The 20,766-nt window shown below is 44.4% G+C and overlaps 1 protein-coding gene across 1 annotated transcript in view; it reads right to left on the bottom strand.

Annotated features, from left to right (window-relative positions):
• The window catches only part of PPP1R14C (protein phosphatase 1 regulatory inhibitor subunit 14C), a 59,535-nt gene extending 39,370 nt beyond the window's left edge, over window positions 1-20,165 (bottom strand). Inside the window, exon 1 of the mRNA XM_063329290.1 lies at window positions 19,745-20,165. Coding sequence (XP_063185360.1) covers window positions 19,745-20,035 — 291 coding nt within the window. The 5' untranslated portion in view covers window positions 20,036-20,165. The remainder of the gene's footprint in view (window positions 1-19,744) is intronic.
• Between the last annotated feature and the right edge of the window lie 601 nt (window positions 20,166-20,766).

Below are 20,766 nucleotides of genomic sequence, written 5' to 3'. Positions count from 1 at the left end.
TCCTTCCTGCGACAGGGGCCTTGGACTGCTTGGGACATTTAAGAGGTCTCTATCTGCTAGCTCAAAGACAACATAAAGGATTGGTGGAGAGAGAACTGTTTTTTGAAAATAAAGATGAGAAAAATGTTGAGACATTTCTAAAGTAACTACATCTGGACACTGTTTGAGGACCCCACTTCCTCATTATTGCCCAAAGCTAACAAATAGCTACTTTTAATCCTCCTCAAATTCTTCCAAACCCAGATGGTTCGGAAGAGAGAAGATGGAGCAACTCTCTCAAACCCATCTTCACAGCTCATAGAAGGTATGTGTAAAGGACACTGTAGCCATATTCCTCCCACAGGCAGGCAACTTGAATAAGGCGCAAAGGGTCCAGTTCTGCACACATGGTGCCAGGCACAGAAGTCAGGACCCGAATAAATCCTACATTCATAATAAGCAGTGCTACCTTCCATAACAAGAGTTCACAGGTTAAAAAGCTGGAATATGGAACAGATGCAGCAGCCATTGTCGGGTCATTTCAGCACAGCAGAATACAGGCATCCAGGGAGCATTTTATGATCACGAAACAGAACTACCCTATGGAATAGAGAGTTAAGAGAAGGTGGCAGGATCCACTGTCACTCACTAAAATCAAGCATATTCAATTATTCCTTTGTTTAAAATCCCCATTACCTACAGCTGCAAGCAGGAGATGAGCTGTGCCAAGAGTACTCTTATGTGTATTCCACTTTAAAAATACTGAACATCCTTCATACAATGCCTTTGGCATCTACCACTGAATAAAGACAAGCCAAGTCATACGACACTTTGTAACACAAAAATATTCAAAACCAAATACAAACTTGCAATGCCATTTTCTAATCCAAAGGGATTAAACAATTATGTACTTAATTAGGAAAAATTAGGACATAAATTTCACCTTGTTTCTATGCAGACCAGAACTCATTTACTGCTGTAGTTTCAGATATAGCTCTGGATGACTACTTACGCAAAGACAGTAAGGAAAGCAGCTTAATTTTTAAGAACACCACCACGTAAGGTACTTAACAAATAAACAAAAAGTACACACAGAGGGGAAAAAAACCTACTTTTTATAATTGAAGGGAATCCAGGATGTATGAACTCAAATAGGGAATGTTCATGTTAAATACAGAAATGCTTCAGATAGAGCCAAAGGAGAAATAACAGCTGGTTGAGCTTCCAATCTACAAGGAAGATGCCAAATATACGGAGGAACAAGTGAAGGTAAACTAAAATTGCAGTTAAAAATTACTCATCCCTTGGTAAGTGCAGCTCAGTGGCTTATGCTATACACAAGTTCAACCTGGCAATCTGGCTCAGGTGATAAGACTTGTTTTGAGCACTGGGCCAAAACTTTACATCAAAGCATCTTCACATTGCCTTAGCAGCCAAGGCAAAGGTATCTGTCTTGTCTGACTTTTCTTTATTCATAAGAAACTACTGTGGCTTATTTTAACACTTTGTTTTACAGCAAGTCAGCTTTGGCCTTTACTCATGCACTGCTCCTAATGAGCTCCTACCCACACAAGTAGTCCACCATGTATTCGGTGCTCCACTCCCAGCCGCCCTGGCCTACTCAGAGCTCCAGGCAAAAGCCCCACTGCTGCTTACTTGTGGGCTGGTGCTCTTCCACCTTTTGATGATTACAGCCCTTTGATTACAGCCCTAAAGCAATTTCTGTCATTTGATACTTTCCCACAATATCTTCGTCCCTTCCCCCACAAAACATGCCTCAAGGACAGACAAGTTCCCACAATTCACTGGGAAATAAAGAACAGCTCGGTTTACTGCAGCAAAAAAATGTATGGGAATAAGACACCAGCAGTCCTAGCAATGGACATATGGGACTGAAGTGCCTAGGTACACAGTGATGCATTCAGTTTACATGTCCACCTGGCCTGTGAGCCCAAGTTAGTCCACCTGCTCCGCATCTGGCTGTGTTTTACATGCAAGGCTATCTTGCACACAGAAGAAACATGCCAACTGAACACCAAACTCATTTGTACACTACAAGACTGCTATCCAGGACTTGCAGAAGTTTACGATTCACAAGGAAGTGTGTTCTCACAGAATGAGGCGCTCCACATCTAGGAAACAGGAATTACAGATAGCAAATGAAGGTAGTCCTGCAGTTAAACTAGATGAATGAGTCCAACAACCTTACTGTAGGATCTTACCATGAAGAAGTGTGTATGACATTGGGCAAGCCATAAAGTGATTGTTCCCGTCTCTGACGTGGAGGAAATACTTAGCTAGCCCGTAGTTCTGAAGCTTTGTTCATTAACCTTTGAGCACTTGAGACTGACTGTGCTTCAGAATTAAAGCAACGTAAATATTTACCTGGGAAATGGGAAGAATAAAATTCTGTGAGTAGGAGTCAAATTAAAACTAACCTCAGTTTTAAAAATCTGTCTTCCAGTTGCTTGACTGTCCTTAATCGCACAGCTTCAGTGTTACAGTAACAGGCTTCTTCCTTTTTAAATGCATATAATTTTTCTTGAGATGTGTGTTTAATGCTAGCAGTTAAATGGATCATTAGGATTGGAAATGTTCATCTCTTTGGAGATGAATTGGATGGAGGAGGGTAAGTTCCTGTTTTCAAAGCTGCCATTAGCCTGCTGAGTTTTCTTTAAGGCACCATTAACACAGCAGCAGCCAAGACTGGCTTACATTGCTGGAAAGAAACTATTAACCAATAACTTTAGTCCTTCTTCCCTTACCTACATAAATCTTTGCAGAAATCTTTGCAGTCAGGCAATACTCCGAATTTTATGAAGATACATCCAGAAGTCATCAGCTTCTGTACTTCCTTTTATCGTGTGTTATCTGCCACTGCACTTCCATGACAAAGTGATAGGAGGGGGTTGCATGGCTGACTTCTGGAAGAATACTGGATCAGAAATAGTACTCGGGCTCTTACCATCTTTCCTCCTTTTAACACCTCCAGCCAGCCCCCATTCCCCAACAGGGCACACAGCATTCATGGGCTCTGGGCCTAGCCTGCCCCCTCCTCTCCCTTCCCTTCCCCTGCTCTGCCTTGTACGGCTATTTCAGCCTCAGCACTGAGAGGCTGTGGCAAGCAGAATCTTTCAGCTTATCAAACTTGCGGTATGAGGAAATTACAGTAAGAAACATTGTTCCAGAAATTGACATTTAAATGGGTTTCATGGCTGAACAGAAGCGCTTCAAAAAAACTAGTCTTCACATAAAAACTAAATTGATGGTGCAACACACAGCCTCTCATCAGGGTCCATACAGCTGCTCTGGTTAAGATAACACAGCAGGGTCTGCACTGACATCTTCAAATGCTCAGTCTGCGAGGCACACGTTAACACACCTCACACCCCACGTCACAGCCTGTTTTCCAGACCTGGAGCTCTCCCTGCAAGGCCAAACTTCCCACATTTGCCCTGACAGCCTTAAGAAACACCCAGGACTAAAGGCATTTATAAGAATGTATCCTAAAGCGAGCTCTGCTCACAGTCAAGCCAGTCCCAGAAGACACAGTCAACTCGAGTGTCAGGGCCCTGGGGGCATCGCCAGCCCTGACTGTCCCTGCCCGGCCTGCCGGGACTCCCCCATGGCCCAGGACCCCACCTCAGTCCCCAACCCACCAACGCCACAGCAGGGACAGTCTCCAGCTCCCCACAGCCCTGCCCGGCCATGGGCCCCACCGAGCCAGGCCCACATCCCCGGCCTGGCCTCAGCCCGTCCCCAACGAGGTGCCCGATGCCTGGGCTGGGGCTGCCTGGCCCAGGCAATCTGCTGCAGTATGAACTCCCTGCACAACCACACCTGAGCCCCCACAGGCCCCGCACAGCAAGATAAGACAACTGCATAAAATGGCTGGTGAAAAGCAAGATCTCTCACCAAATACTCTTTTTGCAGCCAGCGGCAGAGGCAACCCCAGCTGAGCTCAAGCACGGAATGCCTCCCACCTACACCGGGGAGCCAGCAGCAGGGCTGCTGAGGCTACCCTTGCTCCTTTCTCCACAGGTGCTCAGGTTTTCTCTCCTTCCTTCACTGCCCGCCAGCCTTGTCAGCAGTACCACTGCTCTGCAGCCACGCTTGGACCAGAAGTCAACTTCAGCATGGCTGCTGCTCTGCACCAAGCAATACAAGGTTTGAGAGGGGAGGGATTGTAAGTTAGGAGAGAGAAGAGATCACGCTCCTTTTCCCCCTGCTTCCACTCCATGTCTCATTTCCTGCAGCATCTCAAGCACTAAGTCAGAGTAATGCCAAACAGGCATGTCTTTGCATATATTAATTCCCCTTCTGTAACACACACCCTCTGCTTGCTCTTATTCTTTCCCTTCTCCTTACCCTACAGCAAGCAAAGACTCCCCATCTGGAGCAGAGCTGAAGCCAACTGCTCTGTATCCAGCTCCTCTGCAAGCCGGTCTTTGCAAACTCACGGATGGCTTCCCTTCTTTTTGCCTTGTCTGTGTGTTTTTGTCTTGCAGGGCAAGAAAGTCCCAGGCTAGGGTTAATACAGCTTAATACAGCATTCTTCATGTTGATTTGCCAACTGATCACTTGAAAAGCAAAAAAAAAAAAAAGAAATAATCAGAAATCTGGTTGACTGCTAAAAGAAACAATCGTACAGGATGGAGTCGATATGAAAAACAAGCCTGTGTGGGAGGATAGAGTCAGACATACTCTAACTTCACTGCTTTTATGCTTAACACTGCAGCTGTGAAAATCAGAAGGGAAGAAACCTGCTTTTTCAAGGCATAGCCAGCCTGTCTGCCGCAGTGTTTCAGAAGCATGTCCGCAGTGCTCCTGTTCAGCACTGTGGAAATAATTGCATGTATAGTTCAGGTTTTGCCTTTTTGTAAAGATTTAAAAAAAAAGTCAAAAGGATGAGAAAATAGTGCTAGTCCTGAATAACAGCAGATGCCACAATGTGACAGGGTGAATAGGTCACTTTGAAACTAATGTTGAAAGACCATCATTTTCTAACACTAACTGTACCATAGCTGGAGTACTAAAATTAAATAAGTGTTAAGCTGGGCTTGGTGAGTGGAAAACTGCCTCTATTAAAAATTTGCCTCATTACATGCCTCTAAGAGGCACAGAGTGCAGAAAACCAGCTCAAAACTGTCTATTATTTCATTTTTGCTATAGCCTGTACCTCAGACATTTGGACCTGGTGGTTCCTGTTCCATGAGACACTCCTTATGGCTGTCAACAACTTATCTTACTGAACACCTGTCAGCCCTGAAAAGTCTGAGGAAAAGCCATTTACAAAGACCAATTCACCCATTAGTGATAGGCTTGGAGTGAAGTGACAACTGCACAAGCGTACTGGAAGGCATTTGCCCAGATCGATCTGATGCACAAGTTACAAAAGAATGGACAAACTTTTTAGAAGCATTTGTGTACATCATTTGCCATCAGAGCTAAATGTACAGACCTCGCTTCAATGTGGAAACATCAGTAGGTGTTGATAGTGATCATATTACTTCTCCCTCTAATCCATTTCCAGTGGACTCTCCAATACTGGCATTGCTTTAAACACTATTTAAACAAGTTTTCCTAAAATACAAAATCCCAGTACCCAAAAGCAGCCTCTAGAGCAAAAGAGGATGACTTACAACATAGCTACTACCAATCTCATTGTCCCTAAAACCCCTGACTTCTGAAGTTCTTTCCTCCACTACTGTGAATATTTCTGTGAGTCTTCAAAGTCTAATGAAGAAGAGAAAGACAGAAGTGGACAAGCTGAATCAGCGACTGGGAGGCAAAGGAAGAGAGCAGGCTACTGCATAATTACTTACATTTATCAAATTGGCACCTTCTACTGCCCATACTCCTGCTGCTAGAAGCAAGCCAGCAGAGCTTAAGCAAGGAGACATATACCCACATACCTGGATCAGAAGTACCCACTAGTGAAAGAAATAACATGGAAAAACAGACACAAGGCAGGCAGCCTGCCATAGGCTTTGTATATGTATTCTACTATCTCTACCTTGCTTCTGCCTCTCCAGGTCCATCCAGCTTTCCATTTTCTCCTTTGCTTCCCCAATATCTTCCTACCTGGCCCTGATAACCTAACACTTGCCATTGGTTCAGAGGCAGTAGATATCCTTCTACTGCCTATTACAGAGATTGACAGAAACAAGCTCTAGAGGAGAGGAGTATTTGTTCTCCACTAATCAAATACATGGTGTTTAGGACAGCACAGAACTTGCTGGCAGTGGGGAAATGGGTAGACGAAGGGTGGGAAAATCCTCGTCTCCTCAGAGCCATGTCAACAATTGCAGCTTTTGCACTTTCTAGGAAAAGGGTTCCCAAAAAGAGTTCCTAACCACTCCATTCTCAAGCACTTAAATTTCAGAGCAGTTCTCAAGGCAGAAGATGTGTCCTTGTGGTATGAATCTTAAGAGGGTAAATTACCTTAGAGCCACAGGCAGTAAAAGCAGGGATGTAGCCAGCAGGTGGAGGTGTGGGCAAGACACAAGGTGGAGCAGCAAGTTGTCTGGGATTCATGTCATTGCTACTAAATGATGGAAAACAAGCACCATAAGAAATACAAGACCAAATGCCATGAGATTCTGAAGTCTGAGAACTCTACAGCTCATCGTGTCCACAACTTCAGTAATAAAAGTCAATCCCCTGTTACAATGGCTGCAGCTCTCTATCGTCTTTATCACAACACAAAATAAAGTCAATTGGTGGGAACATGTGATTACAGGAAAAATTTTAGAACACCAAAATACTTGTTTCCCAAAGAACTGTCAGTAATAATACAGCACATCAGGCATTCCGTTCAGCCATAAGGTTAATTTAAAAAAAAAACCACACACCTCTGCTCATTATGTAGAGAAAGTAAAGAATCTTGCACTCTGCAACTGCCTTGTCATTAGTACACATAGAAGAGGAACTGACATCCAGTCACAGTAAGGTTTAGCCTTCATTTAGCCTTCGTTAGTACTAACACTGGTATTTTACTGTTTTCATAACTGAACTGTCAAAACAACTTCAGCTCATCCTAAAATATCCATAACATGCTGGTTAAAGAATTGTTGTCTAATTTGTGCATCTCTACACAAGTCTAAAGGAATCACTAGAGTGTGAAATTGCTAAATGAAGAAGAGGCATTGATCAAACTACACTGAGTAGAGGAAGAGAGAAGCATTCAGCATTTCCTAACCATACCCATGACATGGATACAATTTCAGCAAAACATTTGTTAAAAATCAAGTGCTGTCTCCAAAGCAAATGCTTTGTGTTCTCAATATAAAAATAGGACATGCTAAGTCTATGCTTGGTTGTCACTTCTGTTAAACAAAACACTCCAAAGCAGATAGGGAGGACACATCATGGGTTTTTGTCATCATCCACTTTCACACAGGGCAGAAATAGTTTGGCATTAGCAAATACACATTGTGCGCTAGATCACACAGTCATCCTCGAGAGGCACGTGAAGTTAAGCCATCAGGAGCTTTCTAAATGGTGGTACTTTGAGGATTACACCAGTGGAATGACTTTCTACATAGCAGTCACTGGACATCCCTACCTCTGCCTGACTCACAGTAGCAGGTCACTCTCTAACTGCAAATAACAGAAGCCCAGATGACTGCTTTCCTGCAATTTGTACATAGTTCTGCACCTGCGAAAAATGCAATAGTTTGACAACAGCTAAGCCCATACTGGGGTGTTCCACCACATGGAGGGCAATGGGGAACCAGAGAAGCTGTATAAAAGACTTCTTTGTCTAAGAAAATAAGTGCTTGTGAGAAACAAGCTGCACTATGTGGAAGCAAAGTTTGAGTGTGCTCCGAGTTTCACAGATGGACAACACAGGAGGAACATGCAGGTCATTTTCTACAGTTATAGGTTACCACACTTCATCCTTGCACTTCCATGCTGATACGGCTTTACTTGGAAAGCGCATACCATGCTTGGAACTGACTTTCTAGCCTCTGGAGAGATCTATTTCCCTTTCAGAAAGGAATAAAACTCATACAGCTCTAGCTTAAGATTCCTAAGTGCTGACCTAGCACTTCAGAGGAGCCCTGAGATTCATCAGTTTTCTCCTTCACTCACACCACTGTGATATCACATTGTCCTAGTGTGACCCCTGACAACTAGGACCATTCCATGCTAGGTCAAATATGACACATTGACTGGTTTCTTTTAGGAGTGGAGGTGAAAAAGACCCAAGGAATATACTTTAAGAAAACATTTCAACTAAACAGGATAAACACCAGGTCCTCTGCACTCTGGGAATTTAGGCTAAACAGCAGTGCAATTAAGTGGGTTCGCCTCTTGGGGCACTTCAAGGATTAATTACTCCATCAGAACACTTGAAAGAACACAAGGAAAGAGCATATAAGATAATGAGGCCTCTAAACAGCTCTCCTCACCTCTGCTTCAGCAGCTCCGTAAAAATAATCTGTTAGTCTCCAGTATTGATTTCCTTTATGCTGAGCAGCTGTGTGTAAATTGACTTGTGCAATAAGAGTCATACAGTGTGGGTACCTCAAGTGTCTGACACACTCATGGTCTTCTCACTGTATTTTTGTCTTACCAGGCGATTAAGGAGTTGTTGGTTGGAATAACAGAGTTTTCTAATGCCAATATTTCTTTAGTCAGAAGTATTAGGTCCTGTCAGATTTAACATGGGAGATGGCGGGGGTGGGGGGGGGAAGGAATGTTTTGTTCAGTGGTACCAAAACAAGTGCTCTTGCATCCTGTAGAATCTAGGAGCATTGCAATCTTCTTGTTGAAGAAAATTAGTCTGTAAGATCTGGAGAATCCATAGTTTGTAGCAAGTAATTTCTTCAAGTGGTGCCTGGGTACAGCCCTGTGCTCTGCACAGTGATGACTGCTAGACCCCTCCCTCCCCCAAGATGCTAATTTTGAGCAGCAGGCAGGCCAGGGACTGCAGTCAATGCATTTTGGCTCTGGTCCACTGGTGTCAAGAAATATCAGCAGGAGTTCTAACACGCTTTAAAGCAGACACTCCTCTTTCCCAGGTGCCAGAGGCACCACTTCACTCCCCAGGCAAGTCCCCAGACTGTGAAAGATAGAAGACTGCCTGAGGGATCTTTAAAATGAATTTGCCAAACAGCTTCAGATCTAGGAAGTGGGGTAATCTGCTATGACTATCCACTGAGGACAACAAAACCTGGGGGAAGGGAGCTAAAGATTGTATGGGACCCCTGTTTGATTCCAATGCTTCTTTTCACTGTCATACTATGAAAAATTTATGTTGGCACACAGTCCTACCTCATTCCACTTGCTACATCCAATGCACTGCAAACTACTAACCCAGAGTACGAGCTAATGATTCTAATATCAAATGTAGTCATTACATATTTTAAGGTGAAATGGATATAAACTTAAAAAAAACCAAACATGAAAAAGTGTTCAGAGACCTCCTGAAAAAGAAGACAAAGGGGAGAAGTGGTTTAGGTGTTTGCTGTCACAGAGGTAGAGTCCTGGAAGGCTCCGTTGCAGGCAACCAGAGACAAGAGAGCCTCCACATTATGAAGTGAAGGATCGATATCTTGCTTCGTCATAAAAATGCATTCTTTGGTTATCAGAATTTCTTCAAGACTCTAAAGCAAACCTTCTGTGTAAGAGTTTGGTCTTGATAAACAAATAGCAGCAGGATACTTATAAGCAAGTTGATTATATCTTCAGCTAAGCAGACTAGTAAACTAGTACCACAGCGACAGCTTAAGTAAGAGCTGAAATGCTTCTGGCTGCCAGTGAGCTAGTTCCCCCCAGCGCTCCTCCCCATATTAGTTTCTGCACTCAGAGACCCTTCAGTTTTCAATATTAAGAGTAGGAATTCAACCATAATCCAAGTTTAGGGAGTTTTGTTAAATTTCTTAGAAGACTAAGCAGTTTTGTCTCAGTGCACCTGAAACAGGAATACAGAGTTAGACAGTAAGCTTAAAATGGCATAATCACTACCAGCATAACCAAAAAGACACAAGAATTCATTCCAGAACATCCGGACTTATTTTCTGACCAAAAAAATTCAATACATGCTTCAAGTATTATCTTTTAAAATGTAAAGCAACCAATCATAAAAGCTCAAGGCATGCTTTGTGTTTAAAGTAAATGTGTCAAAATGTTACGTATCAATCACCTAAAGTAGATCAAATCATTTGTACCACGCTAGAGTTAATTTAGATATCTACTTCAAAGAAGTTATCATTCAAGTGCTAAAATAAGTTATGAACTTGAACAGCTAACATCATATATTTTCCAAGTACTGCTAAATTAATTCCATGAAATATTAGTAAGTACATTTCTCCCAGAGTCTGCAGGCATCTACTCAAAAGACAGATTTTGTTACAAGGTAGTAAGTGACCTACAGCAGAATCACTGCCTTGATACTTCTGTCCCTCTACTGTGGCCTTCACTTGAGCCTAATGATGACCAGAGTAAGGGCAGAGAGTAAAGTGCATTTACAGTCTATTTAAACTTCAACCCAGAGTGAAAGTCTAGGCAAGCCCACCCCAAGCCCTTTTGTCTACGTCTATGTTTTATGAACCAGGTGGGAAAGAGCCTAGTGCCTAAAAAGTATATTTAAATCAATGAAATAATGTGGAAAGAAACATCATATAACTGAGTCACTCCATTAAAAAGTGATATCAAATGCAAAGAGCTTTTCTGCAAATGAGAAAGCAGACCCTGTGACCTAGGAGATCCTTCCCAATTCCGTGTTCTGGAAAGTAATCCTATTAAGACGGTCTGATAAGAGGATTTTCATTAGGCATTGATTGTGCCATTATTTGCATTTATGAAGTCCAATACACAGGACCAACGTGTGTGATCCCATTGTTGGCAGAACACTCCGAATGGTGAACTCTCCTCAGCCACCACTGCACAAGCTGGCCATCTACTGACTTACCATTACGCCATTTTAAACTAATGCTATCTTTTGTACTAGCTTTGCTCCGCATGCAGAATAGCATTACACTGAATTAATTAAACTATCAGCACTCTAATAATTAAAGACCTACAATACATGTTATGATTTTTCTCTAGGTTCAGATCCACTAGATCTGCACTATTGATAACTACCACGTGGATTAAAAAGATACAAGATGCCTTCTGGGGCTGTGATCTGCGTGTTCCCCAAAAATAGTTTAAGATACCATGTTGAACTGGTTCCTAGAATTGATATCATGCTCCCTAGGGGAGAAAAAAAAAAAAGGCAACAGTTCTGCTATTCAGATGTGATCCTCAGAATTAAATACTTATCACTTCAAAGAAGATTTGGTTTGCTTCAGTGTGTACCTCTGCCCAAATGATTCCTTCTTCCAAGAAGATCTTTAGCAGGCTAAATTTATTCTACCTTTGAAATAGAGTCATGCTGCTGCTGTATGGACTGCATACAATTAAGATTTTATCCTTCCCTCACCCTTCTACAACATTAATAACTTTTCTAGAAGTCTTGACTTCCATAATTCCATGTGTCACATGAGGGGACAGCAAAAGAAACTGCCAATGTTTTACGACAGGCAGCCAAAATTTGCAGTGACACAGATGGATGGCCATGTCTAACCTACTCAATTTGTGCTGTCAAATAGAAGTTTCTGGAGTTAGATGGAGAGAAGGCAAATAAAAAGGGAAGGGGAAAATGAGAATTTAGCTTTCTTATACTGCAGGCAAGACACAAGGCTGCTGGAAGAATGGATTGATATTGCTGCTGCTGCTCTATCACCTGTGGTGACAAGAGACACAGGGATCATAATTCAGACTGAATCAGGTTAGAGACAGGATAGCATACTTTTTTCATCAGCATCTCTTGTACTCGTAGAGAGCTGCTTCACACACATATACCGTAGTATGCACTACAAAATTGTTCAGGTGGTTTTGGTTGGACCTGGGGCCCTTTTCAGTGGCTGGACATGAGCTAATCCAATGGGAGAGCTACAAGAATGCAAACATGGGTCAACAGAGAATTAGTTCAGGGTTATCACAAGACTAAACTATCACAATACTTGTGAAATGAAGTCTTACTTCAAGTAGAGCATCTTTTTATTTAGATACAACACCTATTTAGAAACATTCCCCATGCCTTTTAAGAGGAGGCAGATGTGCCATGAAATACACACTTTTCCTCATTTAAACAGGGTTATTTTTGTTTCGGGCATTTGCTTACATAGACTCCATAGTTTAGATCAGCTAATGCAAAGCTATGAGAATAAAGAGAGAGACCCCACTCTGACTTACCCTGTCAGAATACAGGGGGACAAGGGACCGACAGTGCACAAGTCAGCCCGGTGTCTTCAACATAACACAACATAAGCACAACATAACCAGCCCTCAGCTATCTGTGGATAGATCATGCCTGTTGCAGTTTAACTGTCCTACAAGCACAGACACATCCAAGCTAGACTCAAGTCCAAAAGCAATGTAGATGAGTTTGTGTGATGAACTGGAGTCAAAGGGGTAGATTAATGATCCCCTCTTGTCCCTTCAGCTGGATGTTCACTGCATGATTTGCAGCATAGTTTACGGTTATTATTTTTTAATCCACTTTTTTCTCTCTCCATTTCTCCCTTCCACCCCCTCCTCACCCTTGCTATCCTGAGTAATCAAGCACTGACTCTACATAAAGCAATTTGCCTAAAGGCAGAGGAGACTTTGTAGCCACAACGGTTGAAAGCTACTGTTTATAAGAAGTACAATTATAAAAAATTAAGTGATGTAAGCAATCAATTATTTCTTTGCCTTGTTATAAAACAACCACACCTACCACTTCAGCAAAGAGACCAGTTGAATCTTGAACGGAGAGGGAAAGGACAAAATATTTGCCATGGAATAGCTGATGGAAGATGAAGATTCATGTTGCAAAGCTTCTAAATTAGAAGACAAGAATATTGTTGCTACTTAAGATAAAACCATGAACCACGAAGAGTGCAGAAATGACATCCAGACTATACAAAGCTCAAGTAACAGAAAAATTATTTTCTTGAACTCCTTTGAGATGTAGTGCAAATTTTGCATTTAAAAAGGAGGAAAGTAGTAGAATGGTGGTACATTTCCTACTAGATCAAGGTCTTTAGAACCTAAGATCAGAGTTTAAGCAGTGCATTTAGAGACAAAAGGCTCTAGCCTCATCGCCATCAGGTGCTTGGCACCTTCACAGGTACTTAACCCCACTTCTTCTCTGAAAGCAGCAACATGCATTTTACAAGGGTTGTTTTATAGCAACATGCATGTTATAGGTCATTTTGGGCTTCCTATTTTCTACTCGTGGGACTGAAATGCCTTTCTTTGGTTGCTACATGATATAGGAAGCCTTAGCTACACCAGTGTTGTCTGTGTTCTTTGTAGGTCTCTGATCACAGCAACCCTTCAACTGATATGGGTATATTGAGCAGCACCCCTGCAATCAAGAGTGCTCTAAAGTTCATGCCGTACAACATAGAGATCTGACATCAGTAATAGTTGTCCAAAAGAAATAACCCAAATACATTTCTAAGCAATTTGATAGGCCTCCAAGTACTTTACTGCAATGCATCTAGTCTGTAATACTCGATTTCCTAAAGAAATCCTTTGTTACACTTCCTACTGACTTGCATCCTTTTAAGGAGTGACACACTAATTCTCAGACCACTCTCAGTCTCTTTCCACCTTTGATCCATTTAGAAAGGAATCCACACGCTATCACCATTTGTGAGATCTTTGTCCAAGTTAGAGGAAGTCTACTCAAAGAGTCACGCAGTCAGCAAAAGTTGGTGTCTGTAGTGTTTTATTCAGTGGACTTCCTTACCAAACATCCTTCTGAGAAACAAATAATGAATTTCAAATATTACCTTACCATAGCCTAAGGAATAAGTAGTACCTGATGATACCTGATGCCTTCACAGCATGCTGACCAGGCTTTTTCAGAAAGGACGGGATGTTTGGGGGTGTGCAGGAAGTGTTTGGCACTGAAGTCCTTGCACCATTTTATTCTGCGTTCTTCCAAACCCAGAGCAAAACAGATCACTGGTAACCATGGCAACCGCCTCACACAAAGATCTGCAGGGCGTGCAGAGCCACTGACCCATGAGCGTGTGGGCTAGAGAAGGTGGTCCATACTGTGCATAAGGTCAGTGCCCCATATAGTTCTGAATAGTAGGGAGAGAAGCAGCTGCAACCAAGTCCATCAAATCACAAGACGTGCCTGATTGGATGCAAAAGCACAGAGGAACCGATACCTTGTACAGCATATAGTTATTCAACATACACGGCACTGCTCTTGGTATACCATCAGTGCCCATCAGTCTGCAACTGGATTCAGTATTGAGAAAATATTTTGAAAATACAGTCAAGGCAGCTTATTTGTTCAGAGCTTCCTCACAACCCTCAGTCCACTTTTTCCACCTTGTCACTACCTTTACCACCACAGCCAGCACAGTTGTGCAGCAAGGGCCAACAGGCACAAACTGGAACACAGGAAGTTCCACCTCAACAAGAGGAAAACCTTCTTTACTTTGAGGGTGACAGAGCACTGGAACAGGCCACCCAAAGAGGTTGTAGAGTCTCCTTCTCCGGAGATATTAAAAACCCGCCTGGATGCGTTCCTGTCCAACCTGCTCTAGGTGAACCTGCTTTGGCAGGGGGTTGGACTAGATGATCTCCAGAGGTCCCTTCCAACCCCCACCATTTTGTGATTCTGTGAAAGGGAGGGCTAGGAAGTTTTTACTTTTGAGACCTAGCTCTCCAGCCTAGATAAGGGCATTCCTCTTGTCTCCTGTCTAGCGCCAACCAGGTCAAACTGAAGTGTGTACAAACCAACAGACTCTCTGATACTATATTAGTGAGAAGCTGTCACTGTTAGCATATCCCATCAGCTTCAGTAAGACAGCCAAAAAGAGTGTTCTCCAACACTGCAGTCGCAGAGCACCCAACTCAATCCAGGCAGGACCAACTTAAATTGCTCCCTTCCTTCCCATACCCCGCCAATTTTATTTTTTTTTTAAACTAATGGCCACAGATTGGCCTTGCCAACATGAAATCCCTTATCCATGTCAGAGCTTCGTGCCATTCTTGTCATTGCAGTACCCATATCAGGAGGTGAAAGAGAATCCTACATATGACAATTGTCAGTCTGGCATGGCTTTGTACTCTTAAAGAAAATGCTTGAGGGGCTTTTATGGGCAGCTCTTTCAGTTACATTTTCTTGTACATTGAATTTTTAAACAGAATTCCAGGGTATTTTGCCTTGCAATGGAAAAGGGGTAAGCCTGGACATAATTCCCTCTTACTTCCGGACTAACATCATATTCTTTGCCGAGCACTGATTTGCATACATGATTAGTTATACTCTAATAGAATAGTTGACTATCCAAATAAGCTCATCAATATCTCATATTAGAAGGTAAGTCTTGTATTCAACTTTTAAAATGCAAAATCTAAGGGTTCATTTGATCTGTACATGCATGTCTCTACATTAAAAAAAAAAACAACAAAACATTCAGCAACAAACCCACAGCCCAAGCAAAATCTTTCTTCATTTTTTACTAATGCTGTGCAAAATCTGTGTGCCCTCAATGCCCTTATTCCATCAGCATTCTGCCATTTATAGCAAATGTTGTAATTATGGGTAGACAGGACCCCTGAGCACAGTAATTTGCCTGGAAAGTTGCATGGTTTCTGGGGACAAATCCAGTGGCCTTTTTTTTTTTCCACCACATAAGAAGTTGTACAAGTTTGGCAGGTGCACACAATGTAGATCATACATCTGGAAAACTAGATTGTCATCACTTTCATGACGAACTATAAGTTGCAAACCATTAGGGAATCAATAATGATGATGTAAGTTGTTCTGTGCAGCATTATTTAGCAATTCTTAACCAATAATGGATTTAGCCCAAACCATGAAACATCTGTGGAGAAACTATGTTGAGAAACCAGATACCTAGTAAAGATCAACACTGAAATCAGTTCAAGTCCTGCAGTTAAGATACTGCATTTTCAATATACTAATCTGTGACCACAACCTCAGCTTCAGCATTCATAAAAACCAATACAAGCAGGTTATAAAATTTTATTTTTTTTAATGAAGCAGCTCCAGGAGCAGTCAGACTGATGCTCAACTGAGGCACTTGACCTGACTGCATTAGCCTGACGGGTTCTGGTGCCAAACAAATCCTGTTTAAGAGTCCCATGTCCTACTAAAGTTTTTCTACCTTGGTAAACCTTTACCATTCAGATCAGTTTTTTATCCCTACAGTCTGCATCGTGTGGAAGTAACCTTTCTAAAGCTGATCTTTGTATCATGGATCCGTGGTCAGCATTAAAAATAGTCTCAAGGAGCTCTTTCTAAACCACTTCCCCTCAACTCCATTATCCTACTTGGCATCCAGTTTTTAAAACTAAAACTGTACTGCTAAAGACAAGATCCACTAGAAAGAACACAAAGCTGCCTCCTTATTTCCCAATCTCATCTCCTAAACTTTGTCACCAAGCCAAAACAAGCTTTTAGCTGACTTAACTTGCAAGTACTTGAGAGACTATGAATATATGTTTAGCTTTGAATAACGGGAGTCTTTCTGCAAGTGCTCACTTACTGACAAATCTCAGCATAATTTAATAGAAAACTTTATTTAAATGGAAAACAGTGTTGTCCTGGTTTCAGCTGGGACAGAGTTAATTTTATTCCTAGTAGCTGGTATGGTGTTGTGCTTTGGGTTTAGTATGAGAATAATGTTGATAACACAATGATGTTTTTATTTGTTGCTAAGTAATGCTTCTACTAAATCAAAGACTTTTCAGCTTCCCATGCTCTGCTAGTGAGGAGGCGCACAAGATGATGGGAGGGAGCAGAGCCAGGACAGCTGATCGAAACTGTCCAAAGGGGTATTCCATGCGTCATGCTCAGTATATAAACTGGGGGAGTTGGGTGGAGGGTGGCAATTGCTGCTCGGGAATGGGCTGGGCATCAGTCAGCAGGTGGTGAACAACTGCATTGCGCATCACTTGTTTTGTATATTATTTTATCATTATTTTTATTATTTTCTCTTCCTTCCCTGTCCTAGAAAAATGGTTTTTTATCTCAACCCATGAATTTTTCTTTTTTTTTTTTCTGATTCTCCCCCCGATTCCACTGGTTGGGGGGGAAGGGTAGTGAGCAAGCAGCTGTGTGGTGTTTGGCTGTCTGCTGGGTTAAACCACAAGAACTAGGCAGGCACTACATTTTGCAATCCCACAAAGAGACACCCAGGTCTTCTTGCAGACTTTCAGCGCAGCACGCCACAAGCACCCTCTACTTGCTTATTTCTGCTCTTCCCAGGAACAGAGTGCACTGCCCCTTAGAAACAGAGCTCCCAATCAGAATAGAGACGAAACACTGACACTGGTTAGCACTTCCAGCATCAGCAATTCGATGGCTATTTCTGACATTCGGGAAGATTTCGGGTTGTTTCAGACCTTAAGTATCATTGCATCAAGGAGCTACGATAGATGTTCCATAGAAGTTAAAGCAAGCAATTCCCAACCCCCGTAACCTGCCTTCAGACAGGGTTATTAACTGTCTGCATAGGTGATTAAGTTCCAGCCTGAGCACTACATCTGTAAGCCTAAAAGTAATTCAAGCAGATTCAAGCAAAGCATCTTGCGTTAAATCGCTATTGTCTTTAATCACTACACTCATCGTGCATCTTCCACTTTATTCTGATAGCATATTAAGTGCTTGACCTTTTCACTACTGTCATCTGTGCTGACACGGGATAGAGTTCATGTGTAACAGCAAAGAAGAGCAGAAGAATTAAATATTTTGCCCTCGATCTTCAAAGCTAAAAACATTTTCATCTGTTGTGTCAAACCGGTTTTTTTTTTACCCTAAAAGTTACCCTAGAAACTGAATTGTCAAAACAGTTCTTTTTATGCAGCCATATATGGTCCCCACCTTAATGGGGAGTCCTCCTTCTAATGCAGTCTATTTCAGTCAGAGGTAAAACCACAAGAAGGAAAACAATGAAAGATATTTTTTTTCCCTCCAGCAAGCCCGCTATTTGAATACTGCAAAAAGCAGCAATAATTCCTCTGGACCTTGGGTTTGGGCCCATGTATTACATCCTTTCTTACATACAGAGCAACTACGCCTGTATGTCAAAAGCACAAACAGGCCTGGTGTTTTTGAACAACGAGAATCAAACCAGAGGCAACAGACCCAGTAGGCCAGCTACTAACTACATTATCAGCTCACGCAGACACAAAATCATCAGGTCACACAAACAGTTACAAGTACTTCTGACCTCCAAGAAACCCTTGGAGCCTACAGGCTATGTGGCCTAACAAATCATGAGGCTGGAGAGGCAAGTCACACCAAGACAGAGAGTAACAACTTTTCCATTTACACCTTTCCTTCCCTTAGTTCACAGATGTGAAGAGTTAAGGAGGTTTACCTTGTCACATGCACATTTTTTATGAGGGCAAGTCCTTCTGACAAATTTGCTGATAAACTGGTTTTGAGATGAAAGGAAGTTTCTTTAAACATTTGTCTTAAGTAGGTGCTAGATATTCAGGCCTGGTTATTTAGGCCCTCACATGCACACCTCAGTTACTGTCAGGCTCTTGCCTCCCTAGCTCCTGAATGTCCAGGAGCCCTGGGGTGCGATGTTGGCTCCCGCGATGCTAGCTGCAAAACTCACAACTGGCTTCAACGAATCTCACTTCAGAAGTCTCTAATAAAAGTGAGTTAGGCCACTGATGGGAAAAGTATGTGCAAACCTCAGTTTAGAATTAACATTTTTGATCCTTTATAACAGTAAATACTCAGGGTGGCCCAGAGGTAGGATACCCTTGAGGACTAGAAAGTCTATATTTCTAACGAAGCTTTGACAAAGCAAAGTACTGGTACCTTCTTCACTTACAACATTGTCATCTCTATATGGAAGATAACAGTCAGTCTGTACAACACTGAAAAATCCTTCTGTTCACCTGACCACTACAGAAGAAAATACATTCCAGCAACACTCACTTTTTGCACAGATTAACAGAAAAAAAAAAGGTTTGATACCTACAAATTAGATACAACCCCCCCCCCCCCCATTCCCCAGTATTTTCGATTCTTATCCTAATGATCTTCTAACCGCTTACTGAAATCTCCTGGCTGCTATCTACCGCGCTCCTGGAGGCCGAGGTAATACAAAACCACGGTCTAGCGGGGACCGTCCCCGCGCCGGAGTCCCTCCTCCACAACAGCCGCCTCCCCACAGCCCCCTCCTCCTCCTCCCCCCGCCCCAGCGTCACACCGCTCTCCCCCGCGGCCCGGCGGGCGCCCCGCCGCACGGCCAGCTCGCCCCTAACGGGGACCGACACCCCCACCCCGAACCGGGGGAAGGCGCCTCCGCGTCCCGGCCCGCCCTGCCCGGGGGCGCTGCAGGGACAGCGGCTCCCGGCCGAACAGCGCCCCGGGGGGCACAGCCGGCACCCCCGGACCTGACACTGCCGCCGGCCCACCCCCCCCATAAGGAGAGGGGCCGCTCCGTGGCATCCGCCGCCTGTCCCCAAAGGGCGGTCCCCTCCCATTCACCTCGGGGGCTGGGGACGGGGCGGGGGGACACCCTTTCTGCGGGACGGGGGACACCTTCCCCGCGGCGGGGCGGCGGCAGGGAGGGGGCGTCGGGCCGGGAATGTCATTTGGAGGTGGCGGTGACAGCTCCCCCTTGCCCGCAGCCGAAACGCGACTCGGGGCGGGAGGAGGATGCCGGGGGCGAGGGAGGCAGCGTCACCCGCCACCCCGTCCCCGTACCTCGCAGCCGTAGAGCTGCCCCAGCTGCTCCACGATCCACTCCTCCAGCACCAGCCGCTTCCGCAGCTCCTTCCGATCGTATTTCACCGTCACTTTCCCCTGCTGCTGCCGCCGCTGCTGCTGAACCTGCACCACCGCCGCCGCCGCCGACACCGCGTCCTCCCGGGAGGAGCCGCCGGAGGAGCCGCCGCCGGCGCTCCCGCCGCGGGGGCTCTGGAAGAAAACGCGGTTCCCGCCGCCGCCTCCCGCTGCCGCCGCCGCCGCCTCGCTGCCCCCGGTCGCCACCGACATGCTCCGCTCCGCCGCGGCTCCCGCTGAGCCGAAAGGCGACCGCCCGCCGCTACCGCCGGGCCGCCGCAGCCGCCGGTTGCACGTCTGCCTCCCTCCCCCGCACCTGCCGTTTAAAGCCTCGCATGGCACAGCGGCGCAGGCGGCCCCGCCGCCGGGAGGGACGGGCCCAAACCGGCGTGGGGCGGGGACAGACGGGGGGTGGCACCGGCACGGCACGGCACGGTCCGCCCCTCCGCCCAGGCCCCCGCGTCCCGGCCCCGCAGCGGCTCCTCGGCGGCTCCCCGCGGCTCCCCGAGGGCTTTGGGCTTGTTGGGTGGTTTGCGGCTTCTTATTTTTTTAAGGAAGCGCAGTATCGCCCCGTCATGCCCGCTACGTTTATAAATATTGTATATCTGCAACATTAAAGGGCTGAATGCGATCGTTTTCATCTCTCCGGGGGATGATGAATGATCTCAGGGCAGTGAACTCAAATAGAAAGCAAATATTTCGAGCTGTCAGCAGTTAGTGTAACAATTAGCCATTTGGAGATGGCTGGCTTTCTAAAGGCACCAGTTAGCATCAGCAGCTTTGTGTCTCTCGGGAGGCACCAACTGAAATCACCAATGGTCCATCACACGCACCAAAATGCGCCCATGACTGCAAGCAAGCAGCCAACATAAGGCAGGTGCTGGTTAGGGGACCCGGACCACCCCCGTTAGCGGAGAGGTTTGCCTGTGACAAGAGGCAGAAGA

This window comes from Chroicocephalus ridibundus, chromosome 3 (genome assembly GCF_963924245.1).
Source record: "Chroicocephalus ridibundus chromosome 3, bChrRid1.1, whole genome shotgun sequence".
NCBI classification, from domain to species: Eukaryota; Metazoa; Chordata; class Aves; order Charadriiformes; family Laridae; genus Chroicocephalus; species Chroicocephalus ridibundus.
Note: the sequence above shows the minus strand (reverse complement) of the source record. Positions and strands in the feature narration are given on the sequence as shown.